We start from the raw sequence: 26,965 nt of genomic DNA, 5'->3' as shown, positions 1-26,965 counted from the left end.
TTCAAGCAGTTGATTGTATTTTCAATCCCAGTTTATATTTTCCACAAGATTTATTTCACATAAACCAGGATACTTGCACTATTTCATGACCTCAATTTACTGACCTCTCTCATACATGAGAAACATTTTGGGAACTAACTTATACCTCAAGTATTTATCTAGACTTACCAGTATAGGCTGTATCTAATACCGTAACCAATGCAAATTACCACAATATCATGAAGTTCCATGCTTGTAGGGACAAAATTATACACAATACCCCTGGATTGCACAATTTCATACCTATAGTTACAAATGTTGTGGTTTTACAGTATGTTTCATTGGGCTGCACTAGGTTTCCATGACATTGGTGCTAGTTGCATGTGCCTTTGCTGTATTCACGCCCCTCAATTTTGAGGGGAAATAATTTAATTTTGTTTAAAGAATAATCAGGTTCTTGGTGTAATAAAAGACCACAAGCTTTCAGTAATTAAGTCAGGCCTAACATTGTAAACTTTTCCCATAGCATAACCCCTGAACCCCACTTGTAGAATTGTGAAACTGTGGATCAGAAACAATGCAGTGTACCCCTGGAGATTTTGAGGGATAAAAGTTTGAAAGATTTTTATAATAGTAATCTGCTTAACAAATACCCTTAGTCCTGCACAAGTATCTGTGTGGTGGTTGTTAAAAATTACTGTACTATGGCTTGCTGATCTTGCTTGGAATACAAAATTAAAACATCTTAAAACATGAGAAATGCATTTAAGAACAGTTAAAGCAAGGTAAGGCAGCAAAATATCCAGTAACCTCAACACTTAAGCATCAGGACCACTTCAGTTGTATAACAAGTTCCATGTTCTTGACAAGCAGCTGCAAATGTTCCCTAATACTTACAAAAACATGTAGTGCCACAATGTCACCAAACTAAAATATTTCAAGAAGTTCATTGCAAAAGAATGAGTCCATTTATACAGTTAAATATGTAGAAGACTTCCCATGAAGACTGGTCTGCATTCTCTTGGTTCTGTCTGCTTGAAGCTTATAATATTAATTTCCTCTATCTTTTATATGGTGTAACAGTGTAACATATCCTGGAACTAGTTAGTTTTCTGTTACTGCTCTGCATTTATGTGAAGCAAATACTACATTACTGTGCCAATCCAACAACTATTCCCAGCAACTTCCTAACTCCATTGAAAGATGTGCTGTGTAACAGAGGATATACATGAGATGTGTGAATCTACTTTGCGATTTACAGGACATACTTTTGCTTTGCTTGGCATCGTCTTCTATGCAAGCTTTTAATTGATAAGCCCAACAAGGAGCTACTGTATACCACTATGTACAGCATGATGAAAAGCTTGGTTGATGATTGTATTCACCCCACTGTAAACTGTGTGATAATCTTGCCTGGCATTTCTAATTAGAGCATATCCTTTGCTGTATTAGCCTGTAGATCTATCCATCTGTTGGTACAAAAAGAAAAGCTTTCTCTTAAAGATATGCTGATTTGGTCCCAATTATAGCACACGCAATATAGCTTGGAATGTTTTGCGATTACCGATTAGACCTCACATGACCTCACACTCTACAAATGAAGAAAACAATGAACTGCTTTACAAAACTAAATCTCCCGTAATTCAGCCAATATTTTAATCATCTCACAACCTTTCATATATACTATTTTCACTGTAAATTTCAATTCGTTTATCCATCCCATTTTGGGCCCATTAATTCTTGATTCATCTTGCCTTGTATACAACATTACACATTTTATTTATGCAGCCATGCATTCAATTGGAGCTGAAACAGCTCCCTACCATATCAAGTGCTTTTAAAAGTTGCAAGTCATTCAAGCTTTACCAATTGTAAAGACTTCAAAATTTAAATATACATGTACATTTTATGTGGACCTAGCCTGACAATTTGGTGTTGTCTTGCATTGACCTTTAAGATTAAAAACCAGAGAGTGGATATAGCTCTAGTGTAGTTAAATACTATGGACATAGAGGAAAAGATACCACCACATTAACCAGATCATACAAAAGTTTTCATCCCTTCTGATTGTTTCTTTCTTCATTCCATAACTTTGGAATAAATTACCTCAGATGTTACTCGTATTTGAGATAATAGAGTCCTACTGTATGGTATCAAGTTTATGCGATGTCGAACCTACAGAATATTAACTTACTTTTTGGTTAATTCAGAAAATATCTTCCATTTTGCTGTCAATGATGAAGTAGGTCACCACATCAGTCTGTCCCACACGGCATCTGTGCTCTAGCTATGATTGCTACCGTTCCAACATTGACTTTTTTACTGCATGGCAGCTACATCGTACAGTGTTATTCCCTTGGATAGTGGGCTGTTGTCATTCATCTTGAGATTGAGAATGTTGATCATCAAATTTGTCTGAGAAAACATTAACAGTGCCGATCAAATAAATATCAAATGGTCAGAGTGTAGATGTGCATTATTTCAATTTTTATTGTACACTTCTCTCCAATATATTTTGGGCCAATACAGAGCTCAGATCTTTAACACTGAATATTGCACATTTAGTCAACTTGGTATTACTTATGGATCTAAACAGGCTTAACAAAATGACTTACAGTATATGCAAGGGAGGGGATACTGTAGAAGGCTTTATCAAATTTTTGTGTTATATAGATTTTTGGAGGATGTTAACTTTTAATTAGGTGCACTCAGCTTTTGTAATAGTTACATTATGGAAATGTACTGACTCAATAACCTTTTGGATGCATGGCATTGTTATTTTGTACAAATTTTGGCTAGTTATAAATCAGACACTTGAAACACAATGCATCACTTGAGAGACTTAGATTAAAGGTATTCTGCATTGGCCCAAATTTGAGGCTGGATTTTCTAGTATTATATCCTTTAACTGTTCTTATTGATACCCTCACTGGGATATTCAGACATCTTACAGTACTGTGGTGTTTAGAATGTCTGAGAATATTTTGGAGAGTAAAGACTTCCAAGAACTTTTTGAAAAGTTGTAGCAATTATAGCATCTCTTATTCAATACAGGCTACTGTACTTGTAAGTTACATTTGCATGGTGACTTCAGTCTCTAATAATCTAGGCATAGCTACTGTACAGTATAGTAAAGGCTTCATAATTGACACACCCCCGTAATTGACGCACCTTACATTATTACTAGCAACGATACAGCAGGCCACCTAAACTTTTTTGCAGTCAAACAGAATTACATATTTCATGAGTTTGAATCCATTTGAGGTATTTGCTGACCAAATTGTGGTATTTTTTAAGCTTTTAACACCCTCCCCCAGTTTTGCACGTTTTTTGGCCATTTGGAAATCTTAACAACCTTAAAATACCCAACATTACCTCAATATGATAACACTACTCTCTGGGACATGACCTGTCAGAGCTTAGAGGCTCAGAGCATAGCAAACAGCATCTAAAGTCAATGGATGTATACTAAGGCCTACACTACAGTTAGCTTATCGACGAATGTGTCAATTTAGGGGTATGAAAGAACTTGACACGGCAGACATTTTGTGGTCAAATTCTGCTCAATTGTACGGTGCATAGGCACAGAACCTTAAATATTTTGAGATGAGAACATTTCTGAGGAACTACACATATGAAAAACACATACAGTTGAGTAATTTGGATTTTTCCTTGATAGATATCATTGATCAAATCCTTAAGTGCGTCAATTATAAGCCCACCATGCTACAGTATCTGGTCATGATTAGGGCAATGTACAGTGACATAATTGTCCAGAAAAATCTAAGGCCATATATGATACATACATGCACAGTACTGTAGGCTAAGAAGTTAAGCTGACCTACTTGAAATCTAATTTCTCTGGCAGTTGGTATTAATTTGTAGCTCAAACTACAGACCAGTTTACCCTTGACCCAATGCTAAGGTAGTGTTAGGACTTGGACTATGGCCCTAGGCTACAGCCGAACGTAGGCTAGGCCTTACAAGTTTTAGGCTAGAAGCTAGTCTAGACTATAGTATTGAAATATGGGTATGAACAAATAACGTGAAGCTGTATGCAACAACGTTATAATATCAACGTTATTAATATCACCAAACTTTATTGACTAATCTCATAGACCTTACCTGAAGTTGTTGGTGAGACGTTTTCTTGTTAACGGTACTTTTTTAAGAAAAAGTCAACAAGGAAAGAACCTGCGCACGAAAACCAAACTACCCGGCGAACGACTGACCCGATCTCAAGCCCAGTCCCCTTGCATCGAGAGGGAACAGATACTACACATCATCTTATATTAGCCGAAACTGTTATTGGGTTGCATGCAATGCAGCCTACGGGTATGCTTTAGCGTTAGCCCTGGCGGATACAGTGTACACAGTGTAGAGCGTATACACTGAATACAGGCTACTGCCGCTGTCAAGAAAACTACGGATGCCTGTACGTCAGGTGAACTTATATACCAACTGGGGGATATACTTTGAGAGCAAGACTTAGGTTTACCGTAAGGGTTTGACCAATTGGATTTTTTCTTGCCAAATGACCCAAAAAGTAGGTAGCAACTTATAACGACTGATATGCAGTCCTAGTACCGTAAGGTATGCTGATGTAAAATTTCAAGTTGATCCAATCATTTCACCTCAGGTAAACCTAAGCACCAACTTGGAGAAGTAAACGTAAATACCAATCCAGTGCTATATATATATATATATATATATATATATATATATATAGATACATTTATATGTGTGTGTGATACACCACTCTCGCAAACGTATCAGTTCTAACTACATCGTCTAGAGAAGAAACAAATTAGCGTTATTTCAATTAGCAACAATTAAGTCACTCGATTGGTCGATGCAGATTATATAAAATACCTTGTGCTATATTCATTGGTAATGACCTTAAAAGGTCAAGACGTTACTTGATTATAGTTTTATCTATCAATTGTTTAAATGATATAAGGTATACGTAAGCGTTTCTTACTAAGTATGCAATTTAGAATAGCTATTACAGTGGTCGATCGTTAGGCTATGACGTCATTCAACTCACTTGGCTTACCGATGACGTCATTGGTGACCTCCTTATTTCTTGAAATTGAATCCGACCAAGTTAACGCCTTCAAAAATGACCATGTGGGAAACTTGTCAGACAAGAAGACTGACCAAAATATTAATTTCTCATTTCATAACGTTATTACTAGCGGTCAATGGTCTCAGTGACGTAGAGAAGAAAGTAAATATCACGGATAACACTTCCATGATGCAAGCCTACTGTGTGTATGTGTTACACGAAACTAACCCAACATTTATCGTTATTTTATGTAATGGAGATACTTGTGACGGAAAGACTCCAAAAGCTCAGATTATATTTCAATTATTTTTTTTCTTCTTGTGGAGGGCAAGCGGCGAGGGAGGGAGAAATATCAGTTTTTAACTTATTTCTATGATATGTTTTTTTGTCTTTGTGGAGGGGAAGGGGAAGGAGAAACATAAGTTTTCAACTTATTCTATGAGATGTATTTTTTTCTTGTGTGGCGGGGAAAGGGAAGGGACAGACATCGGTTTGAAACTTAATTCTATATGAGATTGCATATTTTCATTGGTGAGGTCATATCTTACAATGGATCTGCAATCTCATGTATTGTTTTGTTTTCTTGTGCCAGTGTAAAGGGTATATTTAACAAAAGCAACTAATTGAAGCCACTGGAATTAGCTCCCTCATAAAATAAAGTAAAGAAAAGTTCATTGCTGATTAGAGAGATTTTTTTCAACGTCAACATATATCACGAACTCGGACACAATGATAGTTGGGTTTTTCTTCCAGGGGCGAACCACTTTTCAGGATTGGAGACAAAATGGTCTTAAATAACGCGTTTTATAAAGCTTATAAGAGATATTTCGGTGGCAAGTTATGTTGAACTCCATCACGGGTGCTCCGTATGGCAAGCCATTTTATTTTTTATTCAGTATTTATTGATATCAACAATTATTTAATGATATCAACAATTATTTAACGATATCATGAATTATTTCATGATATCTGAAATTGTTTTAATGATATGTACGTCATATTTGATGACATCATTAATTGGTGCAAGGAAATTATTGATATCATTATTTTATTTGATGATATCATAATTAAACTTTCTGATATCATGAATTGAATTTGTGATATCTTAAAATAGATGAACTATTATAGATATCAATAATTCAATTCAAGATATCATAAATTCAATTTCAGATATCTGTATTTAAATTAATGATATCAAAAAGTATGACGTACATATCACGAATTTGGCCATATTTAATGATATCATAAATTCCAATTATTGATATCATCAAATATGGCGTACATATCACGATATCATTAATTAGAATTTTTGATATCTGTATTTAAATTAATGATATCAAAAAGTATGACGTACATATCACGAATTCGGCCATATTTAATGATATCATAAATTCCAATTAATGATATCATCAAATATGACGTACATATCACGAATTCGGCCATATTTAATGATATCATCAATTACGCCCTCAGTTTGAGCGCCTGGGATTATGTGGCGGGAAGTACAGTGCAGTGCGGTTAGTGCATTATATTCTGTCTAGAACTGGGTGAGCTTCAATCCCCGCCATATTAAGAGCAGTTTTACGTATTGAGCCTACCGTATAACTAATTTAATGTATACTGCACTGCACTAGACCCATACCAACTACAACCAGCTTAGTTCCATAAGGCCTATGTACGGATGAGTTACTGGGACTACGCCGTATAACCAGACATATCGCAGCCATATTTAATGATATCATTAAATATGGCCGAATTCTTGATAAGTACGTCATAATTGTTGATATCATTAAATCGAATTAGTGATATGTACATATCATTAATTCGACTTAGTGATATCAGTAAATATGACGTCATATTTCATGATATCAGTAATTCGTGTAAATTGTGATATGTACATATCACTAATTCGAATTAGTGATATCAGTAAATATGACGTCATATTTGTTGATAAATCGAATTAGTGATATGTACATATCACCAATTCGAATTAGTGATATGTACATATCACAAATACATTTAAAGATATCTTTAAATCATTTCTTGATATCACTTATTCATTTAATGATATCATTAAATGAATTATTGATATCAAGAAATGAACTGAATTAATGATATCATTAATTAGTTTAATGATATCAACAATTCGAATTCTTGATATCAACAATTGATTTAATGATATCATCAAATAATTAAAGATATCATTAAATATTGAATAAAAAGTAAAACGGCTTGCCATAGCTCCGCATGCTATTAATATTAACACGAAGAACACCATTGTTGTCGAGTACGGGAGTGATCAGAATGTATAAAATAGTGAAATAATGTTAACATTTAGACCTGCAATGAGGAACTGACGTCATCGTCAATTATTTAACCTTAATCGGGTTATATAGTTTATTTTATAACTGAATATCATTGAAACTGAAATAATTGTATATACTAGCAATACTTTTCTCTTGCGGTATGGCATCGCAAGACTAATATTCTATACCTAAATTCGTTCTGAAGGGAACGTTATTTATGATGTGTGTCTAAACAAGGAATTAACGAGGACTATAAGGGTAGGCGGACGGGGAGGGAGGGAAGGAAGGAGGGGGAGGGCCGGGGGGGGGGGGGGTTAACAATGTAGTCTTGCGTTGCTTTAGAAGAGCTGCCCTATAATAGTACTTGTACGGTCCATCGTTCAAACTGGCTGAATTACTTAGTCCCGACTGAATATGCTTGAGTTTAACTTCACTATTTAAAATGAAAATTGACTAATCAAGCAAATTACTTATACATGTTAATTTGCACGGGATTGGCCCTCGAAAGAAAAATTGATCAACATCAAGTAAATAAGCTGATCAAAAGTGTAAGTGCGTTTCTTGTTAGTGACATTTCACCAGTGGCGGAGCGTCCATACAGTCAGGGACGAATGCCCCCCCCCCCCCCTGACGGACTCAAATGGACTGCTGGCGCCCTTTTCAGCTTTTTACCACTTTTAACTTATTCTCGATTATTGACTTTATTATTGCGCTCTCATCTACTTATTGACATTGTCACATTTTGTTGGTGTAATTTTCTGACAAAATGCTCTAACGGCGGTCTTGTGATGAAGCGCATGCACTTTCAACACCCATGTAAACTTGTTGTCACAAATGGCGATGACACCTATTTATTCTTCGTTTATCTGCAAATTAGCAAGGCCCGGAAAGGGTCATTTCCGGCGATCTAGGGAGTATCTTGACTCAAAAAATGTATGTACGCTCCGCGCCAACCTGTGGTGGCGCTCCGCTTAGATAGTGTCGAAAGCGCCCCTACAGACCATTCTCGCCCCTCTGACCAATACCCCTAGCTCCGCCACTGCATTTCACTCTTTTATAGTGTCTAAAAGGAAGGGATGGTGATATTTACTTCTAAAAATAAATATAAAAATAAATAAGTTAATTGAATTAGTAGCCTTAAATTAATTCTTGGACACCAAGAATAAACTTGTGCCCGTAAGTCATCCTTTGAAGGGGTTTTCTTTTACAGCCTGTGGCAAACCCCTGGACAAACCTCTAGGGCCCATCGGTTATCTGCACTGCAGGATAATGTTAGTGATACTAAATGCCGTTCTCCCTGTAGACAAGAGACTCGATTTTTAAACTAAAGACGAGCGCCCTCGAACCTTACACATTCCAGTGGTACACATTTCATTCAATGGTAACCAACTGAAAACATCATTTTGAATGTTTTTTTTCCCTTCAAGCTCACGGAACTCTTCATAGCCTTACCAAATCAGCAAAACTGATAAAATTCATATCCATCAAACGTGTATATTCCCACAAACATAATCCAAATTAAGTTCCATTCCTGTAAGAACAGCAATCACATGTGCGTGTTAAACGCGTGATATAGTGGATCCATGGAGCTCGCGATCGAATCATTTCACATATCTTTAATTTTTCATAAAAACACGTATTCTAAATCTTCAAAATAAATGTATCAATTAAACTTAGTTATTCCTCGTTTAAAATTTGTATTTCAACGTAATTTGTTAACTGTGAACGTATTTTAGCTATTTAATGTAAAAGCAAAATCTGAGCTAGTCTATTTATAGAATGAATCTAAAAATAGATGCAATGGTTTACTGAACAATTTCCATACGCTGCTCTATATACAGCGATATTACGGCGAGAATGTCTTCATCTACCTCCAAACAACAACCTTTCCCCCTATATAAGAAAATCTGTACTACAGCCGCGCTATCTGCACGTCCTATGCCAATATATAACGCGGAGACGTCTTCGCACAAATATTGCATCTGGCATCACGCTTCAACCCCGCCCTGGCCTGTTCGGCGACCCGTTGCTAGCAGTGTGAGTTTCATTATCGATCGATACTTACCGATATTTTGTCAGCTGTCAAAGTCATCAATACGGGAATGAACGTACGTTACAACAACAGTAACGTATGAAAGAACAACACCATCGTATATTGTGGTTCGTCGGCGTTCCACGGAGCTTCAGAAAAGGCTCTGAACGAATCCTACGTCAATATTTATTTTATTCAAGGTTGCTGGGGAAGTCGCTTTCTTTTATAGCGAAAATCCCTACCAACCATTTACAACATTTTAAAGAATTTTGCAGCACGAAGGACTTGGTTTAGAGAAAAGTTTGCAATTTTCTTTTGCACGAACACAGCCGATATTGAAAACGATATCGACAGCATCGATTATCTGCTATTGATACGCCCTGGCCTAATGTATGCTGCTAATGCCGTGCAACGCTCAATGGCTTATCACTCTGGTTACCAATCTTTTCTATTTGGAGTCAGTTTTGCACGTTTTTCATTCCCAGGATTATTATCTGGATAGTCCTGTTTGGACATTTGCATGTGGAGTATTGTTTTAAGGAACCCGTGGTGTCTTTCTGTGGATTTTAAAGTAGGAATAGAGGGTTGTTTTGGGTGCGAGGCTCGTGAAAACAAGCCAGCCAGGGCCCGAAAATGGGTTGTTTTGGGAACGGACTGACAAACGAGGATCGAGATGAGGAGAAAAAGAAAAAGGAAGCAAATAAGAAGATAGAAAAACAACTCCAGAAAGACAAAGCGATATATAGGGCTACCCATCGACTATTGTTATTGGGTTAGTAGAATTGTAAAACAGTTTTTATTTTGGTTGTTCCTTCGCTTGTGGTCAGTATGCCTAACTTAGGCCTAATTTAGACCTAGCCTATGGTATAGTACTGGCTAAGAGTACTGTAGGCTATATCTGATGGAACTGTGCTTGCACTAGCCTATGTTAGTATGTGATATTATGTATGACTACCGTACGTAATTCCAAGAACTGTGGGGCTAAATGGTAATTTCAATGGCTGCACATTAAATATTGCAATTAACTATCATTTTAAACACAAATGTAATTAAATTGAATGAAATATTTAAATTGATTCCAATGTGCCTAGTGTACTAGGCTAGAGGGTCTGTTTTGTTTTGTTTGATGAGGCCAAACCTAACTAGGCCTAGGCCTAAGCCAAAGGTTAACTTGACCACAAACAGTTACATGGCACCACATCTGCTTCAATTAGACTTTTTATCCTTGGCTTTTATTAACCAGAAATTTCAGTTTAGTCAGGTCTGTTCATACACTTGGTTGACTTATATCTTGATATATCTGCCAACTTGATAAACAGGTACTTATAGCACTTGGCCTAGCATTACAATTACAGTAAGTATTACAGGTCTACGGTATCGTTAGGCTAATGTCAGTATGCCTAATGTTTGTATGTAGCTCTAAAGTGTTAGCTAACTACCTCTTAAGATTAACTAACAGTGACTGTGACAGTATGTTAGGTTAAAATCTTGCTACACTTAGGATGCAGTGGTAGCCTACAAATTATGTTAACCTAGGCTGTATACTTAGCATTTGTAGTAAGGCAAAGCTATGAAGACCATAGAAACTTGGTTTCTTGATCATTCTAGACAGAAACAATTGTCTTTGCTCAAGATATCAACTGAGCTACTCATTCCAATTTTTGTCAGTCCCTTGATATTAACCATTGCTTACGTGATCACTATGCGACAGTCACAATGACAGGAATATTTCAAAACTGTCCATCACTACCGCATACCTGTTTGCTAAGTTCGGTTGATTACCTGGATCTGTTGTATGCCAAGTTCTAGGTTATTTATAACATACACAAATAAAAGCGGTATATACTATAACTGCAATAATTGTTTTTTTTCTGTTCACTGTGTTCAACTGCTCATGCATGCTAGAAACAATCCTTTCAATGGTGGTTTCAAGCAAGCAAGTTTCTTTTACATTTCTTTGTCGAGTTTATCTATCTATCTTCCCATCGCTGCTCATGAATAGGTAATTTTTGCAAACCTTGGTAAAGTACCATTTTATATTGTATAAGACTCCTGTACCAGCTTGTCAGTGTCATTGAACAAATAGTTTTTGAAAATTCCAAACAAATGTGAATTTAAAGATGGTTCGTATTGCCCTGAACAAAAGTAAGTGGTTGTGGAAATAGTTGCAGTCTTAGTTCTATATATTTGCTTGGATATATGCATCCCAAAATATGGTTGCTTCATTCATAAAGTGAGCTACATCAGTCTCTTATTAAACTGTGTCTGTAGTGTAAGTATTTATAATTGACCAATCAAAGTTTATTCAGTTCCTTCAAATGTGAGGAGTTCCAGCACTCTAATCAAAATCATTTCAGACAGTGAAATTTGTCAAGCGATTGTTTAACTTTTTCTACATTCAGCCTATTACCTTTTTAGATTTTGAAGGCCATGTTTATTGGACTGTTCATAAAATTGTGTAAATTGCAAATTGATAGAGATTACATGGGCAATATTACATTGTTAACAAGGCATTTAAAAAAAGTTCCTCTGGCTAGAGAATTTAAAGCACCAAAATATAACTAAACAGTACAGTAAGTCAATTGTTTTATATCAGACTTGTCTTTCCCAAATCCACATTCTAGCCAAAAGCTCGAACATTGCTGTTCTCAGCCGTTGGTTTAAAAATGATATTATGGTAAACTGACTCAAATTGAAGAGGGTTCTGGTTGCATACCTTGTACATGGAAACTGGCAGAAACAGAGCTAGCAGTACAGCCATTCTGATATAAATAAGGTTTGGTTATATACAGGAAAAGGTCATATTTTTGACAGTTTCATTAATCAAAGCTTACAAAATGGATATCAGATGAAAATTCAACATCATATGTCTGCAACTTCAGAGTGTTAACATAAACTGTGGCAAGATTCTTTAATATTTTCATTTCAAACCGTTTAAAAAAAGTGAGGGCCCTTGTGATGTACTGTGCAGTGTTACAGTAACTTTGCTCTGTGAAAAGTTGGTTTGTTTCTAAGTCGGTTGATCAGGAAACTGTGTTTGTTCAGATGTTGACAAGATATAGTTTAAACACAGAGGAGGGTGGACTCAGAAGATTTTTGAGACCCTCATGGCTTATTTGTGATAGGATATTTCAACGTAACAGATAGACAATTGGGCTGCAAAACTTTCTGATCTTTTATTTGAGGTTATTACAGTATTTAAGATTCTCATATTATCAGAGTATGTACAGGGCAATGGTACATCATTAAGTGTTCTGGCCCACGGGTTGGGTACAAAACTTCCATGTGGGCCTGTGAGAACGGTGAGATCCATATACTGTAGTGCCTACCCTTTTGCTTACATTTACAAGAGGGTCCCTTTAGGAACTGCAAAAAAAGGTAGGTTGTATTCCACTGGTTACTTAACATTTACAATATTTTTATTCTACAGTAGTTCCTGATTGTGGGCATGATTTTTAGTACATGTCACATTGGCTGTACTATACATACTTGAACCTAGCCTTGGTTTAATACAAACATAGGATTAAACATGTTGCAATTCTAACATTGGTTTGGATTATAGTACGTACTAATCAAATGTATACATAGCAGTGTAGACTTCCTTGAAGTAACTATACAGTAGAATGGATGATTTTCATGAGTTTCCGTTTATATATCTAGATTACTAACTTGATAAGCTACTGTACCATGATCATATTATCAAAGACAAACATTGACATGCTTCCTACAACTCATTCTGGACCTTACTGACTATGATGCTTAAATAACATGTGTAGTAGGCAGTGCCCGATATCTATGCTAAACCCCAACCACATCAGGTACATAATTATCTCAGGATTCCCCATGGACTAGGTTTTTCTAAGAAAGGGTCCCAGATGAAGCTAATCTGATTGCTTAATAAAGAACTTTTGATCTATATACAGTAGGTACTGTAGTCACAAATGAGTGGCCTTGTGGACTGCTTCACTTTTGTGGACTGCTGTGAACAGTAATTTTGCTATATTTTGTTTGTTATGCACAGTAGACTATCCTTACAGTTATAATGAAAGCAAGGCTTTGATAGTCAACTGCCTGTAAGTTTGGATATGCTCATGTGTCCTTGTCTGATTTCAAAGACATTTACCTCGTTTTGCTTTAGATAGTTGGACACTTGGCTGATAAAAATTTATGTTTTTAGGTATATCTTGTCAAGTTGTTTATATAGTAACTCCAGTACTGTACAGTATATGAAAGTACCTGTGGGATGGCTGAATTAAGATATTAATTATCAAAGATAGATTTTGAGATTTTTTTGATTTGATAACTTTTTACACAAAGCACAAAGTGCATTATCGATTTTCCAAATGCAATACTGTGCATCATCTTTAATATTTCTCTTATTTCCGTGCTGCAAAATATACTGTACGCAAATATACATGCCTTCTAAAGCTGCACAGCTACTCTTAGGACATGTGTGCAGTAAATCTGTGGTTGAACTTCACTACAGTAAAAGCCATGTAGAGCACTGCAGACTCTAGTCTTGTTCTTGACATGGCCAACAAAACCACAGCTTTGTTGTATGAGGAACCAACTGTATAAATTTCAACATAAACTTGAGTCAGGGCTCCCTTCTACTCTAATGATGTAATTATCTTACTTTGTACAATGAAACTTGCATAATGTTGGAACTGCTTTCAAAGAGAGTCTCTTATAAAATTGACTTGAAAAATCTACTGTATGTAAAATATTGACGTTGATTGATGCAGTACTGTACTTCCCTGTTTTTAATTTCAACCAATGTTGCCCTGTACGGTATTAAATATATGACTTGCTATCAAAAACCAGAAAAGTGACGTGACATTTAGACTGATTTTTGTTTCATTTTCTGAATGCCATCTTCAAACCCCGCAAGCAACTAATTTAGAAATATTCTCAACCTAAAAATATAATATTCAAGGGTAAATACTGTGTGTGCCTAAAATATTCAGGAGTTGATGATTTGACCTGGAAGGTACACAGTCACAATAGTCTTTTTTCAGTTGGTGGTTTATTTTTTGACACTTGTGCATAATTTTTTTTGACAATGAACAGAGAAATTAACAATTTTGTAATTGATGCATGAATAGGAAAGCTATTGGGTACAAACGATCCTTTTGGTCTGGGTGACAAAAATACACTCCGTGTTAATTCAATTTTGTAAGAACAAAGAAAAAAGAAGAAAAGAAAGAAGACAGGTACAGTATGAGAATCAAGTAAAAACAGGTCAAAGCTTGGGAAGCATACAGTAGTAAGGATTAGTGCTGATAGTGGTAATGGATCAATAGCCAGTAGTCACGATTACACTTTGGAAGTTTGATTAATCGCGCTCAAAACCTACGTAGGTTGTGATAACTCGACTACAAGCTAGCACTGCACATAATCTGATTTTGAAATATAGTCTTAGAACCTATCAAAAACAACACTAAGACAGTTTGTCAGCAAAATCGTAATAGTACAGTTTCTCACAATGCTATGTACTAGAACTGTGCTGTGTTAAAAATCGGCAAGTACCTGTTCCGGTTAATAGATTCATGCATTTAATTGTCAGTAATACGATTGTTCTGCAGTGCAACATTTATTCCTAGCAATGTTTGATTTGCACATAATGGCAAATTCGTAAGTTATTAATATATTACGATTGCCAAAAGTATTTGTCATTTCTTCAAACATGTTTACAATTACTTCATTACTGGCCTGGTCACATTTATCTGATGTCTGACTGATTGTGTCGATTACTGTGTAGTTTAATTTCAATGTGAAAAATATGTGCTTGCTATTGAACTAGGCTAGAGCCTAGTTTTGAAAATTAAACATCCTTCTACAGAAAACTCTTGCATACAAATCATCACACTGCTACAAAGTGGTACATCTATTCATTGTTTGCACGTTTGCGTTCATTAGTGCTAGTGGTTGTAGTAGCTTCGTAGATTCATTCAAAAGTTTTTGATATACTATGAAGGATTTTAAGAAATGTTGTAGATTGAAAGTTGCTCACAGTTTTTGTTAGGTAGATGTTTTAACATGATTTAGACACAGCATGTTCAAACACGAAAGAACAAATACCGACAGCACAAAATGGGGAAAGATTTGTGTTGACTGTACAGTACAGTATATCTGCAATGTAAAAATGACAGTGATGACTTCATAACTGTCATCGAATAATCGCGAGAAGAGCTATGCGATTAATCAACTATAAAAGAAAGAGTCGACTTTCAGCACTAGTAAGGACACCCATCCCTACACCTCTATCCCCTATGGTAAATGCTTTCTGTGATATGATCCTCTATGGCCACAGTACAGTACAATTGCCTTTAGAAGGTTAGAGTAAGTACTATCTATGGGTTAGGAGGCTTAGGGTAAGGGGGGTTAGGGTTATACTGTACAAGCTGGGTAGGCTGGTCGGTTAGTACTGTACAGTGTTTTACACTACATTGGATCATAGTAAACTACTTGGTAGGATATATGCTAAACAGTCTATTGCAATTATGATTATATACAGTACGTGTATGTATGCAGATTTATGTCAGTAATGTCTGTCAGTCTGTATGGCTGTCTGCTTCCTCAGTGGTTTGAAAAACTGCCCCTGGCAGCTTTTTGAACTAGTGTTGGGCTGGAAATGTGGTCAGATGTTTTACCTGAGATGAGATTGGAAATTGAATGACATCACAACTTGAAGTAGGTCAAATTTTTTTGAGGTCACTGGGAGTTGAAAAAGTTGTGTACCTATACTGTTGATATGGAAATGGTACTACTGTAGTTCTCATTTTAGTGTAAGGCTTAGTGGAGGTGCAGTATGCAATGATTTAGTTGAGGATGACCCTCAAAGGTTGTTAAAATATATGGACTTGTCATTCAGGCTAAACATGTTGCTGAAACACTAATAAATTTACAAAACAAGACTTTAGTGGTTGGAAGTAGTTTGTGGGAGGGTCTACAAAAGGTACAGTATGTACCTGTATGCAGGAGACAGATCAAGAGCAAAATATAAATCTCTAACATACAGGTAGCAATTCTGAGTTCCACACATTTTGTACATCATAAAATATTGAAAGGGTAAACGTACTAGTGCTGATAGTCGTAATCGATTAATCGCCAGTAGTCGCGATTACACTTCGGAAGTTCAATTAAGCACGCTCAAAACCAGAGTACCAATATTATACCATTGTACAGTACATGTAAACAGACTTGTACTGCGAGTACAAAATGAGGATTAGGAATGCAAAGGCCCAGCTACTGTATGAGTACAAAGCTGTGATTATGATCACAAGTGTATGATTTTGATTTTGTTGTGTGCCAGTATGAGTACAAAAGCCATGGGTATGAGGACAGGGAAATGAGTACGAGCATGGATTCTCGTACTACAAATTTAATTCGCTCTCTGTTTACCTGTCTCCTCACAACCTCAGCACTCTTTCTTCCATGTCTAGAGTGAACTGGTAACCTATGAACACTCCCTTCTAATTCTACCACCCAACAGTGGCTCCAATATTCTTTTTGTGCTTGGATTTCTTTTCAACCCAATTCGCTCATAACTGTTGTGATCAGGACCTTGTTTGGTAATCTGACATAAGTCTTCATTATTGACACTGTACATTCAGGAAGGTATTTTTAGGTCCCAGTGGTTTCAGAAGTTTATTCTGTATTGTACATAAGACCTGGATTTTCACACTCTAATAGTTTCTGTGTTACTATACATTTACACAAACTGGTTTCCAGGTAGGTAGAAACAATGGATAATAGTAGGTTGCTATGCAGGATTGAAACATCACGGAAGTTACAAGGTAGAACTTTTGCACGAACACATATGAAAAGTATCTGAGAAGAAAAGTACATATAGTACTGAGTAGGCCTGAGCTTTGGAGATACACCTGCACAAGAATGTAACTTTGAAGTCCTATACAGTACACAAGGTTTGCCGGCAGCCTAGCACTTTCCTTTTCATAATGTCATACATTCATTGGACAAAATGGCAGCCACCTGACCTTCCATATTTCTCAAGCATATATGGGTATTAAGATTTTGTTGCAATGTTTATGGAATTATTGTCATACTCAGTATATATACAGTAGCATACCACACACATTATCATCTTGAATTATTGTCAAACTCAGTGTATAGCCTACCACACACATGATCATCTGGAATTATTGTCATACTCAGTGTATAGCATACCACACACATGACCATGTGGAATTATTGTCATACTCAGTGTATAGCATGTACCACACACATGTTCATGTGAAATTATTGTCATACTCAGTGTATAGCATACCACACACATGATCATCTGGAAATATTGTCATACTCAGTGTATAGCATCATGCATGTACCACACATGATAATCTGGAATTATTGTCATACTCCTTGTATACCACTCACATGATCATCTGGAATTGTGTGGTTGAAATAGAAAGCAAAAAAATAGATGGAAAGTCAAAGATAATATACTTATCATTCCTGACAATGCATTTGAGAAGTTAAACTTAGCCATGACAGATTCATTTGTGTAACATCTTTAGATATTTTATGATAATTGCAAAAATTCAAACACAGTGTGGTTAGGAAAGATGAGCAGTACAACCTTCTTTTCTAGATCTTGAAAGGCCTTGATTACTGAAGTTTATTCATGTAAAGTGAGGTGAATTCCTGATTTGAACAAGTCTTAGATGATATTTAGTTACTGCTAGCGAGGAGTGTACAGTAGATACAGTTAGCAATCTAAATGAAACTGTTGTGAAGAGTTATGACTACAGCATGTCCTGTTTGGGGTTCATGGCCCGTTGAACGTCCTCCTCACCACAAATTAACAAAATGAAGTTAGCATCTATAGTTTGCAAGCGTTATAACTAATAGGCTTTCTAGATATATACTGTACCTAGCCTAACATTAGGTTCACATCTGTGTGTAATAGTAAACCAAACAATGTGTCTTGGTCTTGAAAACAAGCTGGCATACTCCACTTGTTCCAAATTTGGAAACCATGGATGTGGCACTGACAGTTATACTTAGCTTGTAATGTTGAGAATTCACAATTTGTTGGAAAAGTTTTTAGACTAAACAGGAAGTTACATGCATTGCATGATATCATACTGTTACAGTTAAAGTCTACGAGGTTACAGGCAGAGACAAATTGGATTTGTTTAAATATCACTTTGTATATTGTAACATTCACAAAAGGGTTAATTTTTTCAAAGGAAATCTACCAACTACAATCAGGCCAAACATTGCTCTGTTTTGTATTGAAAATATTGCATAGTCAGGTCTGTCGTCATGACTACAAAGGTCTGGCTGAATAGCAATTGCTAGACAAAAAATAAAATGACTTGAAGTAAGTCCAATGAGCTAAAGTACTTAGATGATGATGAATCATCAACCTGAATCCCAGATTTAATCCAGAAAGAAGTTCTTTTCTCAAGTCCTTCATGAATCCATTGTGTCTACTGCCTCTCTGACTTTAATTACACAGTAGTTCATTCACTGTACAGTGGTTACATATTGAATACTTCTCTCTCAAAGCAGCAATTTTGTAATCAACTATTGGGCTTTACAAGAACAAAGTCAAGGATACATGAAGAAGGGAATTTTTTTTTTTCATGTTACAAAACAGTATCATACGGAAAACCAGTTTATATTTATTCGTGGCCCTGTAAAACCTAAGAATTATGAAAAAAGCTATTGAATGCGAAGAAATAAAGACATTTTCTTCTGCTGTATTTTATTGATTTGGAAGAGAGACTCTTTATCAGCCATGCTTTGATTGATTGGTTTGCATGCTAGTCAGTGATGTAAAATAGAAAAAGAAAGAAAAAAAGGGACACTGTTACATTGATTTATATAGAGAAATTGAACATCTCAAATTATTTGTCTCCCCAGCTGTTTGCTTGTTGAATATGTGAGTTGTCAGGGGATGTCAAAGGTCATTAACTGTGTATAACAGGGTTGGGTATGAAGTGGATCTTGAGGGCTAAAGTAAAGTTTTGTACCCAGTTTGCTGGCAATAACCCTTATAGATGTACTTATCGCTTTAAAAGGAAATATAATAATTACATTACAGGGTCAAATGAAAGAGCAGAAAGTTTCAGCCTGCTTGGGCGAGTGACTAGACTCCTACTCTGAGTGTGCCTATTGCTTCACAGTCAAGTAACCGGTCAAGCTTATTTGGGGTTCTGAGTCACTTTTCCAATAAATTACTCTTCATGGTCACTGTAGAATATCCTATTTTTCGATTACAACTATTCTTAGATCAAGCCAATCTTTGACACATTCAAAATCTAAGTTTAACAAATACACATTCACTATGTACAATCTGTGCTTTGAATGAAAACCTGAATTTTTTATTCTTGGTAAAAAAAATTCATGTTTTCCCGCGACATAAGGATTTGGCCCAATGTGCTAAGTACAAACGCCATGCCATGTAGAAAGTGCCCACCGCATCGATCGTGAATAGGAGGTAGGTTGACCGGAGGTGACCGATCACCCTGTGAGGTCAGTGTCAAAGGGTTTATATATCAGGTCACTTTAGACCCGGTAGAAGCAGAGTGCAGTAGTTATGAGGGGACAGGTAAGTTTGTCGCAGTGAAATAATCAAACCAGCTAAGTGTCGGCATTCACAGAACTGGGAACTGGGAGCGTCCTACTTTGAACAATGCATGTTACGTTTGGTAGAATAATTCGCGAGTTATCAAACACAAAATTTCTCACTTTAAATGTATATTTAGAAGTGTGATTTGTTTGCCTTGACTTTTTTCTATTTCTTTTAAACTATTTCAACTATTTCAACTATTTTAACTATTTCTAAGCCTACGTCATCTCTTCTTCCTCTTCTCAGGTGCTGGTGAATCCGGTAAAAGTACGATTGTCAAACAAATGAGAATTCTCCACGTGGATGGTTTCTCACCCGAGTAAGTATCTGGGACCAGACATTGATATCATATTTGTAATTTGGATGAGGAACGACTGGGTCGAAGTCGTGACTAGACTCCACGAGATGGTACTAACAGGCAATCAGTATTGGCCCCCAAAATAAGCTAGAAAGTCAAATATTGGTCACTCATTTTCCAAATTCATCAAACATTTTACAAGTACCACAGTCTTCAAAAATATTATTCATTATTTCGATCATTTAATCATCTTCAAGAGTTCAACACTCCTCAATGGTCTGGACATAATTGGGAGATGCAGAATCGTCATGAAAGTACTTTTGGAGGCTTCTGCATCGAGGCAGCTATTCGCATGCTAAAATAGAACTTAAAATAAAAACTTGGGACCGGATACTGATGACCTTTAAAGTCATGGAATAAACGTGGAATGTTTTTAGGGTCTGACTTTCTGTGTGAGGCTTTTGTGCACATTTGGCTGAGCTAATATGTTGGTAATGGGATAGTGATGCCCACTCATTAAATACATTGTACACAGTAGTGTTAAATGCCCTATATAATAGTACATACAAATGACATGGAACACCGGGCCTGCAAGTAGGTTTACTGGATGTACGTGCAATGTCTCTGTGAGATATATTTAAGTATTATATCAGGAAGGCATCCTTGAGTAGTGCACTCGGCACGATACTCCTCACATACTTCTAACGTTAGGAGGCCTTTGCATGTTTGGTCCCACACTTTACTATACTGTACATTGTAATGTATGCAACGCAGCATTCTTCAGAGCTATGCATCCAGGTATCTATCTAGTTTATCGTGCCGTGGAGGCTATGATAGGGAAAAGTTTTAATTATTCTTTTGAAAGTAGGTAAAAATTAGGCAAATAACATTGGAAAAGACCAAAATGGTCTTGCCACAGTCACGATAGACCCCCCTCCCCTTGCCTACCTCCATTTCCACTCCCTCAACCCCTCCCTTACTGTACCCCACCTGTATTCGCTGGTAAAGGAGATCGAACCATTAGAAGTAGTGTTGGTTTGGATACAGCACTCCAGCACACAACCCTCTATCTACATCCACAGCACATGTGTTTGCCTAGCATACAGTAGATGTATGTACATGGTAGTTAGTATTGTACCTTAAAATTTATTACTAGCTACAGTACAAGGAAGCATGAATCTAAAAATAGACTTGTAGAAAAAACCAGACATATGACCCTGGAAACATTTGCAGGCTTGTCTGCCTGGAATCATCCTCACTAAAAGTAACTTGATGCTTTCTGGATGACCCCTGACATACAGAGCATTAACTTAGAGGGGAGGTTGTTAACATTTTAGGGTCTAGTTGAGATGGGTTATGTCTTTGGCAACAAAACTAGGATAGATAGATGGATAGATGGATGATGCTAAAAAACAACTGTATTACATCTTGGATGTTTTTAGAAAGTACAGTAAAAGTAGCTGGTATATGTTCTGAGTGATATGGAAGGGTTCCAGTTGCAATCTGGTAAAGTGTCACACAACTGGACTCGGCTAAATTTAAAAATCAAGTTTGAAGGTAATTGGTAAAAACATTACAACTTGTTCAAAGCATAACCTTTAAATTGATATAACTCCCAGATTAATCAATAAGTGTGCATCAATTAGCAAGTATTCCCATTCCATACATTTTGCCTCCCAAACAAGTTTTAAAATTGGAAATTTTTCCAAATTTCCCTTGACATTTTCGTCTTGGCGTTTGAAATGAAACTTGACTTTTCAGAGCTCATGAGCTATGTTGATTTACTTGATTCCTCTCTTACCTGTCTCCAGTCTCTAGTTTATGCACTCCAGACATCCAAACTGTACGAAATGGTTCCATGTAGAGATAGTTGTTGATCAAAATGAATTTTATTTTGGTAACAAGCCCCTGGTACCATACAAATATCTTATGCTGGGGTTATACAGCTAATGTAGTGTTACCATGTGTCACCAAAGGACGATGATGAGTTCTGTATTCATGTTAGTGACGGATTGGGTAATAAAGTAAAGATAGACCACGGTATGGCTATCTAATGCTTGCATTCTTAAAGTAAACCGCTTTTTGTTCACAAAGTCTCATATGCATAGGTTTGTAGCTAACAAAAGCCCAATTAAGAAGAATAGTAAGCAAAGGAATTTAAGCAATGTAACAAGAGCGGGGGAGTGTATTGAGAAATAGAGGGATGTCCTTCAGATTATCAAGATGGTCGAGGATTGCATTTAAGCTGTGTGACATTTTAGGATTTGACACACAGTATGACATGTAGACTAGTGGATTCTGTACAGTAGATCAGTTGGATAGGTAACCAGTACACTTAACATGCAGCGTTAACATCTTTATTGCCTCAGTAATGAAGTGGTTGCACTTTTTCGTAATTCAGGCCAGATTTAAAAAACATTTTTTTTTCAGGGTACAGTGCTGCTCGTTGTGGGATTAGTGAGTGGCATCATAAAATCTTGTACATTTTTCGTCAGGTTTTTTATCCGTACCTACAGCGTTCAGTGTACGTGGTGACTATCCCCATGCCAATAATATACAGTGCAAGATATACAGTGCACTTGAAAGAACCAGTATGACCTACACATTTGAACGCTGCCTCGTCAATATTACTTTGTCCGAAAATAGCTTTTTTCATCAACTTCGTGTTTGATTGTATAGAAACCTGCAGCTTCATCTATCAATACTCCTTAAGTATTAAAAGCTAACAATTTGTTGATATTGTTTGGTTGTCATGACAACTCTTCCAAATAATTCTAGTTTTGGCTATTTTCATCTCTTTTTCTTTCAATTGATCAGAGAAATAGAGAAGAGATATATAGAGAGAGAAACTTGGCAATGTGGGCCTTTCAGTATTGCTTTGTTTTCTATTCTGGTTTGTTTTTATTTAAATTTTGAAGCAAAACAAAAATTGTGATTGTCTTTCTCTTCTTTAGACGGATGCATACTTTTTAATATGAACTTATCAGCAAGCTTAAAGCTCATAATGTCTGTTGTATGCGAGTCATTGAAGGACAGCATTTATAACATGTATTGTGGTTTCTGTCAGCAATTTGCAGATGTTGACAATTGAGAAAATTAATTTCAAAATCACCAAAATGTTTGTTATAAATGGAAAGAGGCAGTTTGACCTGCTGATCTAAATAATAGATATTTGAATGGACATAGGAAAAAGGATTGTAGCAAATTTTTTTTGGGTTGCTTGCTCTAAGGTAGAAAATAGATACTGTACCAGCATTTAAGTTGGCAAACTGTTTTGATGAAGAGGTTTTTGAATGTATACCTGTAACACAGCACAGTGGACATACCTCTTGGTGCATACCCCATGCAAAATTCCGGAAAGTGGATACCAATTGTTTTTGACAAAGGTCAAAATTTCACTTATGTGGCCAGTAGACTAGTAGACTAGTAGTAGTATGAAGTGACAACATTGTCCCAAGAATGGCAGCTTGATAGAAGTTCATGCCCCCGTAGCTGTCCTGTATGTATTGTGCAATATTTATTAACCTAGATGGTTCTTGCTTTTGGGAGAGAGCTGTCATTGGAGGTTAATTTATTACTTGAACATCGCTCTCCAACCTGTCTCTCATTCAATGTATTGACTTTGATAGGTAACCTCCAAAACTTGGTAACATTAGGTACTATGCTTGACTGACCCAATTGGGCCATAGACATGAGAGGTCGCCAGAGGTCACTTGAGGTCCATAGAGGTCAAAGATTAAAAAGGCTATACCAGTTTTGGTGGGTTACCATGTTCTCTGGGCATGCGTGGACCCTGTGGCTTTGTCTGACGATTGAAACTTCACACACTGCACTGTTAAATATATCAAAAGGATTCTTCGGCAGTCCCATTCGATTAAACGTGCCATGGAAAAGTTGCTAATAAACATCTTAATCATCAGTGCTGTAATTGATCATCAGTAATAAGGGAACCTATGTGTTCAAGTTTAGATCTTTAATGTAGTAAGTTAAAACCATTCACTCCATGCTGTACCTGAGTTATTATTCTGCAGTCTTCGACCTATGAAGTGTTCCTTGCCCGGATGATGAATTCTACTCGTTGTTCCTAGATATCTGTAACATCAGATGGAAGGAAAACCAAACAGGAGATCACTTGTAATGAATACTGTTTGAAACCTTGTTTCCTCGAATAGGACATAATTGTAAACCGAACTTAGGGGGTAAAACCAATTAGCTTATTTTTAGCACATTCTGTATTATTATTAGAACTACAGTATCTAGTGTTTTAGCAGGAAGTGCCATTTACAGTGTTAGTCGCTTAGCATGTTACAGACTGGCAAATGCCTTAGAAGATCTATCTCAACGGTGATAGAAAACATAACAGCAGCCAAACTAGACACTAGCTATGGGTAGGGCTGGGCTGTAATCATCTAACTGTGCAATGAATGGGTGGTATTGGATGGATGTGGAAGAGTGGAACTTTGGGTAGGGGAGGCGGGTGGGGGATGGGGGATGGTTGGAAGAAGAGAGGGAGGCTTAAGAAAGTTGCGAAGTTTTTCAGTACAGTAACATGTGAGCCACTGCAGAAATAGTTACTGTTACATGCAGTATTAAACTTTATCATAACATAAAGGTAAGATATGCACAGTACAATATGAAGTATTAAGACATTGTTGGACTAGGGTAGCAATCTTCATATGTGAAAGAAATGTTTTTGATTCCAAATATGTTTTGAAGTATGAAGAGCCCTATAAAATGAGCTTTACTTTGGAATTGTCATTCATTCTCTCTGTTTTTCTATTGAATGTTGGTTGATAACCTAAACCTGGAAAGGATTCTGTTTCATCCTGAACTTTTGGCACCCAGAAAATGATTCATTTTAACATTAATTAGATGTGAAACTGATGGTAGATTAGGATTCCCTCCCACCCCCTCCTCCCTCGTATATCTTATGTAAGGAACTTTTACTAGTCATGGTAATAGACTGCGCTGCTTTGGAAATTTCAAAATTTTACCAAAATGTGAAGCAAATCCTTGAAATGAGTACTTTAACCTGTAGCTCTTTAAATTCTGAATGTCAAAGAGCCTGCATGCTCCTTTAATAAGCAATATAATTGGGTCCTTTCCCCTATGGCAGCTTTACATTGGAAGATGAATTTTAAACCAAAAGGGTGGATTGTTGACAGTATTATTGACACAGTATTTAATATTTGGGTTTATTGCCTTTTGGGAATATTCATAAAGGAATCACCCCTTAGCATTGTAAAAGCCTCATATCGTTTTCGTTACAATTTTGTTTTTTTTTCTTTATTATCGTCAACCATCATCTTTCATAGGGATCTGCCTTCTAGTATTAATGATTCCACACTTTTGTTGGTCATGACTTCCAAGGCAAAAAACATTTTCAGACTTGGCGTTTCTGTAATGGACTAAAATGCCGTTTGGTTAGCCAAAGCACTCGCTGGCTACAACAAATTCTCTCTCTATACCGCTTTTGTGTGGTTAAACAGCAACGAATACATTTTCTCTCTCTCAAGTTCCCGGTAAGAGACCATCAGAGGTCTGAGTCATTCTGGTTTGTAAGATAAGAGGCCATTCCACTCAGAGCAAGCAAGAGACGAGGGAGAAAAAAGGAGGAAAATAAGCTGATAGGAGGAGATTGAAAACACAGGAAGTGATAAAGACAAATTCATCTTTTACCAATTGGAAATACGATATATAGAACTTAAGTGATTAGCCCCGACAACCCGTGAAAGATGAGCCCAACATGTTTCTGTCTGGTGTATTACAGTATGCTGTTGAACAGATGCTGACAAATGATGCTCTCTGCTTCTCCTCCTCCTCCTCCCTGTAGGGATCTTACATTTCTGTAGAGGAGGAGGAGGAGGAAGAGGAAGAGGATGAGGAGGTGGAGGAGGAGACTTAAAGGAGGTCTACATTTATCCAAGCATTTATCTTGAACACTTGTTTCTGCATCACGACGTTGTGATGATGATGATGATGATGATGATGATGATTCTTGCTTGAAAAAAGACAACCTTTTCTTTCTTTCTTTCTTTCTTTCCCTCCTTCACTCCTTCCTTCCTTGAGAATGTTAAAGCATATAGGCTTTGCTAAGAAGGTAACATAGATCTATCAAAACTGAAGTCTTAGGTCATTAGTAATTCCCACCCGCTCCTCAATATGGTAAGAAAACATTTGATTGCTGTCCTCAGAGCAATTTGAATAATTGAGAAATTTTATAGTTTAATGTAACATTAAATACTGCAGTCTGCGAACGTTTAGGTACACGACCAAACAGAATGCCATGCCTTTAGAATCAAGGCTCAGATTGCATGTTTAAGCTACAGTAGCAATGTAATATGGATGTCAGCAAGCCCCAAGAACTAGATGTTCTATGGAAAGATTTTCAGGTATCTGGAATAATCCTGCTAGGAACCTTGTTTTTATTTTGGGGGGGGGGGGGGGTCCTGTCAATAGTTTGTTGACTGTTATTTTAATGGGGGAGGACCTCCAGAAAAGTAATTTTAAATTTTTTTAACAATTAACAAAACAGCTAAACATATTTTAGCTGTTCCCTTCTCTTATCTGTCTTTACTCAACCATTGCACTTTTCTGCACATCTGTCTAATAATATATATCTGTAGTCTACAGCATTGAGCACTGCATAGTCTTTCTGGGTCATTAAAGGTCAACATGTCAC

General features: G+C 36.6%; 1 protein-coding gene and 1 long non-coding RNA gene across 2 annotated transcripts in view; one reads left to right on the top strand and one right to left on the bottom strand.

Moving 5' to 3' along the window:
- LOC139965429 (uncharacterized) lies at positions 1 to 4,680 on the bottom strand. Its single transcript, XR_011792245.1, has 3 exons — positions 4,105 to 4,680; positions 2,174 to 2,394; positions 1 to 1,448 (listed from the first exon to the last, which is right to left on the bottom strand). It is a non-coding gene; the product is annotated as an uncharacterized lncRNA (long non-coding RNA).
- A 4,712-nt stretch (positions 4,681 to 9,392) lies between these two features.
- LOC139965428 (guanine nucleotide-binding protein G(s) subunit alpha-like) overlaps positions 9,393 to 26,965 on the top strand; it is a 79,708-nt gene continuing 62,135 nt past the window's right edge. Inside the window, exons 1-2 of the mRNA XM_071967760.1 lie at positions 9,393 to 10,157; positions 20,232 to 20,304. Of these exons, the coding sequence (XP_071823861.1) occupies positions 10,019 to 10,157; positions 20,232 to 20,304 (212 nt within the window). The 5' untranslated portion in view covers positions 9,393 to 10,018. The remainder of the gene's footprint in view (positions 10,158 to 20,231; positions 20,305 to 26,965) is intronic.

This window comes from Apostichopus japonicus, chromosome 3 (genome assembly GCF_037975245.1).
Source record: "Apostichopus japonicus isolate 1M-3 chromosome 3, ASM3797524v1, whole genome shotgun sequence".
Classification (NCBI taxonomy): Eukaryota; Metazoa; Echinodermata; class Holothuroidea; order Aspidochirotida; family Stichopodidae; genus Apostichopus; species Apostichopus japonicus.
This window is presented reverse-complemented; position numbering and strand designations above follow the sequence as displayed.